The sequence below is a fragment of the Cyphomyrmex costatus genome, unplaced genomic scaffold, assembly GCF_001594065.2.
Source record: "Cyphomyrmex costatus isolate MS0001 unplaced genomic scaffold, Ccosl1.0 scaffold5, whole genome shotgun sequence".
Taxonomy (NCBI): Eukaryota; Metazoa; Arthropoda; class Insecta; order Hymenoptera; family Formicidae; genus Cyphomyrmex; species Cyphomyrmex costatus.
In genome coordinates, this window is record NW_017279267.1 from 266,820 (window position 1) to 276,760 (window position 9,941).

The 9,941-nt window shown below is 32.9% G+C and overlaps 1 protein-coding gene across 1 annotated transcript; it reads left to right on the forward strand.

The window, feature by feature from the left end:
- Positions 1-2,333: 2,333 nt before the first annotated feature.
- On the forward strand, positions 2,334-8,994 carry LOC108778399 (ubiquitin-conjugating enzyme E2 Q2). Its single transcript, XM_018545573.1, has 6 exons — positions 2,334-2,633; positions 4,798-5,145; positions 5,229-5,388; positions 7,820-7,971; positions 8,485-8,782; positions 8,853-8,994. Exons 1-6 carry the CDS (start codon positions 2,472-2,474, stop codon positions 8,882-8,884), a joined length of 1,152 nt encoding a protein of 383 aa, XP_018401075.1. The 5' UTR covers positions 2,334-2,471; the 3' UTR covers positions 8,885-8,994.
- Positions 8,995-9,941: the final 947 nt, after the last annotated feature.

The window sequence follows — 9,941 nt, forward strand, 5'->3', positions numbered from 1 at the left end:
AAAAAAATTCATCCGTGTATATAAAGATGAACTCTCTCTACTCTGTCTCATTCCAATATCGTACAGAATAGAACAGATTGCAAAGATTGCAGTGCATCGTATGTAAGACAAACAGGTAGAATTTTAAAAGCGCGCATTAACAAATACAGAATTATATATATTACAATATTTCCACATCAATTGGAACACGACTTAGTTATTACTTCACGTAGATTTGAATTCGCTCATGATTGCAATTGTGAGAATATCAAAATTCTAGATGAACGAGTTTTTACACAAAAGATTGACATTTGACATTATTTTTATAAAGAAACAGAAAAATGGTTTGAATATAAAAAGTGACATTGAATCTCTCGACGTATTATATTGTAAACTATTTTCAAGGACTTGACGCTTCCCTCTCTTTACCATCTTTTCCCGCGTTTATATATATATAATATACATATATACTCTAGTTTTTAATTATGTTTAATTATGTTCGTGCTCACATGAGCACGAACAATCGAACTGTAACGTTTACCAAGTAAATTATCCATACATCTTTATATGTAAGTTTTTGTTTCATCATTTTAGTATTTCTGATTTATATCGTTCTAATTTGTTTGAAATTCTTAGTTAATTAAAATAAAAATAAAAATGTGTCACATCGCCAACCATAAAATTCTGCTTCATGTCACTGAATTTTTTTCGTTTTAATTTTACGTATCAATTTATGTGACAAATATACTTTTTGCGACATTGAGAAAGATCCGCATTCTAGGATTGAAACGTCTATCTATGTATTGGTTACCCATGTATTGATTAAATAAATTCATTACGCGCGCACATGATGTTTGGCTCTTATATAGACATTATTATTCTCTGAGTTATTTCGATAGAGCCTGTATTTTTTTTAAATTTAATTTATGCTACAAATAATATATATATATATATAAGTTATGTAAATAATATATTTCTATTTAATAAAACATTTTTATAGTTTATTTAGTCTATTTGTCGTTAAAAATGAAATTTTTTCACATTTTAAAAATCTAATTTTTTGTATAATCTATTTTAAATGTTCAGGATGATTTATAGAAGGTTTCATTTTCAATTTGTTTGAATTTAACGTGCAGTATTAAAGAATTGTCTAACAATTAAGAGAGACCTATCAACTATTAGTTGCCGATCTCAAGTGATGTAAGTGAAAAATACATACCGAGGTGTGATATATATAAATTATTTCCTCGCCAAATATACTTCAGGATGATATATAAAGTATGCAACATTGCGGATCGGTGACGAAATAATTTCTAGGCATAATCCTGGCCACGATAGAAGCCACCTTGTCGCCGTAAATTCGTGATGTGTATATAGTACTGGAGTTCGTTTAGGAAGAAATATGATTCATATACAGGATGAGGCATTTTAATCGCCTCAGGCGAATATCTTAGGAATTAAGAGATACAAGAAGTTTTATATAAAAAAGTTGTAGATTTTCTTGGGGGAAAGAAAAATAGTGTTTAGAGGCATTTTACTCTTGACGTGTGGGGCCAGTGCGCGGATTGAAAAATTGTTTAAACATATGAAAAAGGTGGGTAGCGTCACTAAAACTGATCAAGAACTATACTCTTCGAGTACTACAAATGGCGCAAAAAAAAATAATTTTTTTGAAACTTGAGGTGCGAGCTCTTTTTTTAAAAATTTATTTAAAAATATTTAATGGCCGGTATGTTATAATCGATCAGGAACTGTAGTACTCTTCGAGTACTGTGAGATTTCGTCATAAAAATCGACTTTTTCAAGTCTTGCGGTGCTACGCGAAGTTAGCACCGCATATTTTTATTTTTAAAAATTTTTGACCTAAATCAACAGTACTATTGATGAAACCTATCAGGAACTCTGGAACTATTTTCTCAAAAACTTAATAATACGATATACCATTTTTACAGTCAATGTTAAAATTTTGTCAGAAATGATCTTCTTTTGTACGAATCCTATCATATTTTATCGGATAAGATAATCTATAAGATTTGATTCAAATTAGTGAATTCATAAAGCAGATTCCATACTACCAGGATGTGTTAATAAGAGCTGCCAAGTTTGGTTCTTATATTTCTTCATCTAGATTATTATCCCGATAGCAGTAAAGAGCTTGAGAAACGAGCGATCTCGGCTTTTTAAAGTCGTTCGCACATTTCCTCAACTTCCCTCAGCCGCATTCACGTCGGAAGTACGTCATCCGCGGGATATTTCAATAGACAGCGGCGATGGAGATAGCGCTCGCGTCGATCGCGAAATCTAACGAGCTCATACGAGAATAACCGAAGCGAGGTAGTTGCGGTCGCCATTTTCTCGGGTAGTCATCGGAAATCATCTTGTCTCTGTCACTACGGTTAATTTTGACCGCATCTCGTTCCGGACGGGGTAAAAAACCCCGACTCTGCCCGCCGTAGATATACGTGCCGCGCCGACCGTACGTCGCACCGCAAATGGCTTGTCTGAACACCCTTAAGCAGGAAATCAAAACGCTCGAATCCGTCTTCCCCAAGAGCCATGAGAGGTTTCAGATAATGTCTGCGAGCGTGGACGAACTCAGCTGCAGATTCGTCGGTAAAAATGGGAAGAAGTATGAAATACACGCCAATATCACAGTAAGTGCAATACGCGCGCGCACCCCGTGTAGCCTCCGGACGGTCCTCCGTTTTGCGCGTTCTGTGGCTAGCGTGAATGCCGTGAATGAGTGAGTGCGTTAAAATACGTCGGTGCTTTCATTCGCTGCCTCGCTTCGTTTCGTTCATCCCGTTTTCGCACCGACACTCGTCTGAATTTTCTTACAAATGATCAATGGAGCCGACGAGATACTCCACTTGTTTTGTGCCGTGAACGGGACATCTCGCGGCAGAATATCGCTTTCACGTCTTCCCTTTCTCGATCTCGATCCTTGAGATCGTCTTCAATCGCCGATCGATTTTTTTTTTTCTCGTTTTTATCTCCTTCGCGAACGCGAGAACTCGTCGAATAAAAGGGTCGAAGCTGTGGGTAAGAGAGTATCTGCTCCATTCCGGGATCTCTCAGGCATTGTTTTTTTCCCACACTGACGTGCCGCAGACAAAGGTGAAGGAGAGAAGAGGATCCAGACAAAGAATCTCGAATGGGATTCTTCGATCTCGAAGGAATATCGAATCTCAAAGCACTGCTCGATCGCGTACTTTAGGGACATAGTTTTCGCGACAAGTCGATTTTCTCTTTCGCTCTCTTCTTTTTCTCTTTTTTCTTTCTCTCTCTCTCTCTCTTTCTCTCTCTGGCAACGCAGAAGCGCAACATTCTATGCGTGTGTGTGAGTGCGCGATGTTAGCACGCGGAACATCGCAATCAAAAGCGGTCCTTTTGCAATGCGTATTTCCATTCGTATGTGTGATTACAACGTGGATATTTCAGCATCATTTACCGATTATGTGACAGATGTCAGTGTGTGTAAAAGTTTCTTTTTTTTGTGTTCATTTCGCGTGAGTGTTTAAATGGATGTGTAGTACATATAACGTGCGTAATCGCTTGTCGTGTAAACGAGCAATTTTGAGAAGGTTTGTTATCTTTTATTTATCTCCTTTTACATTATGGTCTTAATACCAAACACATTAGAATGCGTTCCATTCGGTGTTCGTAACGCTTCAGAGTATGATTCATATCTTTGTTTAACATTTGATAAACAACGAGAATGAAATGATTCTAAAGAAACGTCAAGTGAAATGCAGTCTATATCCATCAATATAAATTGATTTTAATCTTAGTTTAACTTAAGATATTTTCCATTCGGTGACACAAGTCGACACAAACGTCATTCTGTTTTTCTTGACATTCAGGAAGTAACAAACATAGCACAACACTTGTGTTGACCTGTACCATCGAACGGAAAGTATTTTTACTTTTTACATCGTCTCTAAGTATTAGAAAAAAAATTAAGAATACATTGATCCAAGTTAATTTATATTGGGTATAAATGAGCATTAAAAGTTTCTTTTTTGTTTTTCTAGGGTTTAAGGAGATGCTATTAGCACTATTTGTGTCATTACGTCCTCATTTTACATCTAATGAACAATGAAGATAGAATAACACAAGAATGCATTAAGCGTTGTGTCCACGGTGTTGGAAATCGAGATCTCAGATAGAGGAAGAATTTACCAATAGCATTAATCATGTAGCTGATTTGTTTAGATGTGATTTATTAATTCTTTTTTTTTATCTCTGAGATCTTGAAGTGGTTTCAAGCATCGTAGATACAAGATTTTAGAATTGCCCTTAATTTCACCAAACATATAGCTATTTTACTTTAATTAGTATTACATTTATATATAATAAGTTCTTTCCAGTAAGAGAGACACAAATCACACAGTGTAAGTCATGATTAGACTAAGAATTAAAATTGAGATTGAATTAGAACTTAATCAATTAGATGAAAGAAATAAAAATTCAAGTTTAGTGAATTTTTGGTTTGATTGGTTAAATTCCAATCTTATCTCAATGTTTAATCTAATCATAACTTAACAGAATGCATCATTACATCCTTATTGTTTACTAATGTTAAATAAAGATGGAATGTTACATTGTTTTTTGATGGAATACGCTAATACTCGTATTTAAAATAAAATATTTTATTGTGTGGAAGTCTGGTGAAAGGACAATTTTTAATAAAATGTTAAATTCAGTGAAATGACAAAAATAGACTTATAATATTATCATTCATGATTGTGTACATTAAGTACATAAATTATTTAGTTATGTAATAAAGTTGCATTAACATTAATAATGTTTATGTAGGAAACCTATCCTTCAACGCCGCCCGTTTGGTTTGCCGAATCCGAGGAAACTAGTGTTACGAATGCTGTACAAATTTTAAGTAACACAACAGGCCGTGACAACCACGTAATCAACCAAGTTGGTATCCTGTTGAAAGAATTATGCAGATTACATTCGTTACCGGAACCACCGGATGTTGAAAGGCTGAGAACCGCTTTGGATCCCTTACGATTAGGAGGATCGAATGAAACGGTGGCACAAAGGATGGATGCTGAAGACTTAGATGATATTGACGAAGATGAAGACAGTGAGACTGAAGAAGACCTTCATCTGGATATGGACGAAGGAGACGCTAATTCTAAAAATAAGGTAAAGAGAAATGATTTGTTTGCTATTGGTTAATTTTAGTTATTTCTGTTATTAATCTTTGTTATTGATCTTTAATAATATAGAGTGAAGAAATGGATTTGGAACATCTTGCGACGTTGGAAAGGTTGAGACAGAATCAGAGACAAGATTATTTAAAAGGATCTGTTTGTGGAAGTGTACAAGCAACAGATAGACTCATGAAAGAATTGCGTGATATATACCGAAGTGACAGCTTTAAAAAGGGTATGTTATTGATAATAAGGTTTCCATGGATATATTTACATCAGAGATGTCAGAGGATTTTTTAGGGTTATCGTTGTGTTATGTTCCATTGCTAATAGATACGTTTCGTAAACTTCATCAGAATGAATAGTGCACTCATATTGAACTGCTCCACTGAAGAATTCCCTTTATAATCGTTATTGAGAAAGAAGGAGGAATGAAGAAAGTGGCATCTCCTTAGTTTGTCAGAAAAGTATATTTTACTTACGTTAAAAAAAAAAAGTCTTTATATTTTCTCATCTGTAAAAGGAACAACAAACCGAATTGACAGGATTTTAAACAAACGCAACATCTGAATTTTTCAAAGAAGATAGAACAAACCTAAAGAGGAATCTTAGACTAAAAATCTCCACTCAGTGTTCCGCAAAAATATATAATATATATAAAATATCTTGCTCTTATGTATGGGAAAGTAATGTCAGTGAAACGATCAACGCTCGTATGAAGGAATATTAACGGGACGTCAGACTGAAACGTGTCACACAATCATCATTGTCAGAAACACAGCATTGAGACAGGATACTAAATACTATTTATAAAAACAACTACTGTAATTACAACGACGTCATATTTTCCGAGCAAATAGGAGGCTCTAGAAATACAGAAACATCCTGATAACTTAAATAGAGACGTAGGTTATAAGTAAAATATGAAAGACTGCTCTTCTGACAAGCTAAAGAAGTGCTCTTTTTCTCCTTCCTCTTTTCTCTTCCCCTCAGCATTTGCATAAGGCTTGTTCATATTTTCATCCGGGTACGACCCGGATATCATGTCATCCTTCTCTAATTTTCGGCAAACAAGGATGGAATGATATTTTAATGACATTTTGATGGGAGTCTAAACTCAGCATTTAAGGATTTTTCCGGAAGTTAGTATTGCTCAGTATCAGTGCACCGCTCACTCTGATGAAGTGGACAGTAAAATTTACGAAACAATGGATCACAACACAGCGATAATCCGCAAACCCTCTGTCATCCTTGGAAAGTATGTCATTTTGAAAGTTTTGTTATTATAATTAAGTTTTTATAATTCTATATGTATTTTATATATATATATATATATAGTATTTTTCAATTTAATAAATTTTTGAAATGACTTTTTTACTTCATACAATAAACAAAAAAGATTCATATAAACTTGTGTCCAAAAATGAGATAAAAGTTGGAAGATTAAATAAAAATTGAAAGATATTCAACAACAAAATTTTATTCAAATGATGATATTTGACTAATATTAAGTCACAGTTTGCCAGAATTCGAGATATTCTCTATTTTCTTATTGAATGCAAACAATTTTAAATCCTTGTATATTTAGTTTTACTTGAAAATAAAAATATGTTTCATTAAATATTTTTGATATTTGTGGAACTATTTGTATTTTTTGTTAAATTGTGGCCTGATATTAATTTGTCAGTTCAAAATTTTGTTGAATGTTTCAATAATAACAGCATTGCTATTCAGTCACTTCAGTTACTTTTATTTTTTTTTTTTTTATAAGTGAAAAAGTCACTCTTGTTCAAAATAGTGACACTAATCATTAAAAATTTTTTTCTCATATAGTTCCTTAGATGAGGAAAATAGGTTCTACATTACTGCCCTATCTTTGAGCAAGATAGCATAAAGGAATTCAATCAATCTCTTATATTAATTCTCTTTTCTGTAATTCTTCAAATACGAAATTTCGTATTAATAATTCTCTTTTTTTTTAAATCTGTAAATTAGATTTTTAAGCACAGAAAACTTAATTCAGCAATATGTAAGGCACAAGGGATCGAACTCGGAATAACAAATCTTCAGTTGACCGTACAAAGCTATTTGAGATATCCTTCGTTTTTCTTGAGTTGAAATTAGTAAACAAGCATTCTATTCATATTTTCGTTATCTTATCTGATAACAATTGACACTCGTTCACTGTTGCTCATTAAGTACTGATCCAATATTAAAAAAACGATTGCAAAAGGATAGATTTTTTGCCTGTTTTTCGGTCCCCGAGTTTGAAATAGAATTTTATGTCAAATAATAGCTCATGTTGAGACATTAATCACAATAAAGTTTTACGTTGAGCATGCGATTGGTTTCAGTAATATAGAGCGTCAAATCAGCAACTACTAAGAAAATATGATACTAACAACGCTTTATAGCACGAATTTTTGTTGAATTTTTTTGAAAGTCAGTACTTATGGGTTCTTTAAATTACTTGATTACGAAATCTCATGTCAGATTTAAAAAAATCACGATATAACTTTCAAAAATTATAATTATTTTCGCATATTCAAGGAATGTTTTTGTTTTTTTTGCTTTTAAAAAAAATTATCTTTTTTAATCATCTGATAAATGTGTTGTCAAAAGAATTTTTAAATATCCTCTTTATACATTTAATGGTTTTTTTTCAGGAATGTATAGCATAGAACTAGTAAATGACAGTTTGTATGAATGGAATATCAGATTGATGTGTGTAGATCCTGATTCACCACTTCATAGCGATCTCATTCTTTTGAAAGAAAAAGAAGGCAAAGACAGTATTCTTCTCAATATGCTTTTCAAGGTAATAAGGCTAAACTTAAGACTTAAGCTTTGAATAGTAGCACTAGTAGTAACAGTAATAATATTACGGTGGCTGATATAGTCTTTTATCTCATTTACACTATTATATTAGGTCATTTAGGTCTAAAAAATTCTTCTGTAACTCTTGACAGATTATTAGTTCCAGCCCAACATGTGTACTAAGCTTTATGAGACTGCTCAACCTTTCTCTTCTATATATCTTAAGTTTAATGTAGCCTTAGGCTACATTAGTATCTTCCTTTATATCTTTAGGCTTAGTATAGTACTAGAATCTGTACCTTTTTTAATCGTGCCTTTTTGATCAATCTCTTACAAAACAATGTGTGTGTATATATATGGGGGTGGCAGTCAGAATCAAACCTGGAATTAAGAGTTGTTTTCATAAGAGGCCATGTATACTATGCTTCGAATAAGATATATACATAAATGTATTAATTTGCACTTTTTCTAAAGTTTCTTGCAGATATTTTATTTCTAATTTTTATTATCGTAGGAAACGTATCCGTTCGAACCTCCATTTGTAAGAGTGGTACATCCTATTATATCTGGTGGATATGTTCTTGTGGGAGGTGCCATTTGCATGGAGCTTCTTACAAAACAAGGATGGAGTTCGGCGTATACAGTAGAAGCTGTTATAATGCAGATTTCAGCGACGTTAGTGAAAGGGAAAGCGCGTATACAGTTCCAAGGATCAGGTGGCGCTGGTAAAGTGTGTGGCGGACAAGGCCAATATAGTTTGGCACGTGCCCAACAGTCATTCAAGTCTCTTGTACAAATACATGAAAAGAATGGTGAGAATTTACTTCTTTTATGTGCTGCAGTTAATTATTAATGCTTAATAACGTATTTGCGTTTTAATAGGTTGGTTTACACCTCCAAAAGAGGATGGCTAATGAACACCAACTGCGGAAAAGTACCGAAAATATGATACATGCTTACAGCTGAGACTTTAATTCGGTGTGTGCCCAAACAAGTAATTGTTATGATAATGATTTGATACACAAACACAACAGTAACTAGGTAACTTAAGATACTGAATTAATCTAACATATAATTCCTTTGATGGCTAAAAAGCTGCCGTACACTTTGGTTATGTATCCATATTTTTTTCGGTCATTAGTAGTTAGATCGCGAATTATATCGATAAATGTAAGGTATCATTTCGCTTGAAATTGATTCTTATGTTTTAAGAATCGCATTGTTACAGTATCGTAATTTTATGTACTCCCTTCCCCTTAAAGATACATATGTTGTATGTGTGAAACAGTATAATTATTCTGGAAAATTTTTATTTTCTGAATAATGCAATTGTGCTTTCTGTCTCTTTAATGGGAAGATATTATGATTAAACATTTTACGTTAAATAATGCTGGACAAATTTTTAAGTTTTTCTTTCATTGTTTTATTATATATATTGTGTCTTTTCTTGATTTTCTATAAAGCAACTGTTATGTTCGATACATTTTAATGACGAGGCTATATTTCGTTGCTAATATATGCCATAAACAAGTAAAAATAATGGTAGTAAAAATGCATCTCTTGAAGAAAAAAAATGTACATCACTTCTATTCTTGAAATCCTTTGCCAGATATCTTTTGATCCAAAAATTATGTGAGCGCACAACCAAAACATTTTTCTTTTAAAAAAAGAAAACTTTTTAGAATAAAATGACTAAATAAAATATAAAAGTATAGCTTTTACATCGGGAGACTCTGAAGAGTACAATTATAGAAGTTACAAAAGTCTCTGCAAGCTTTTAAAGACTTGCAATTAATTATATGTTTTGTAAAACTAATTTTGTCTATATCAATAACCAAGTCAAGATTTTTGACACGAGAAGCGATATTTTTTTACATTCGGCGAATAGTATATTTCGTAGCATTATTGGATTAGATAAAAGATAGATTTCGTAGTGCTTGTATCAGTTGCTTTCTATTTACATCAAAACTT

Coding starts and splice junctions, on each gene's coding strand:
- LOC108778399 (XM_018545573.1), top strand. CDS start 2,472: ATGGCTTGTCTGAACACCCTTAAGCAGGAAATCAAAACGCTCGAATCC. Junction 5,389..7,819: donor AAGTGACAGCTTTAAAAAGG/GTATGTTATTGA, acceptor GTTTTTTTTCAG/GAATGTATAGCATAGAACTA. Junction 8,783..8,852: donor ACAAATACATGAAAAGAATG/GTGAGAATTTAC, acceptor GCGTTTTAATAG/GTTGGTTTACACCTCCAAAA.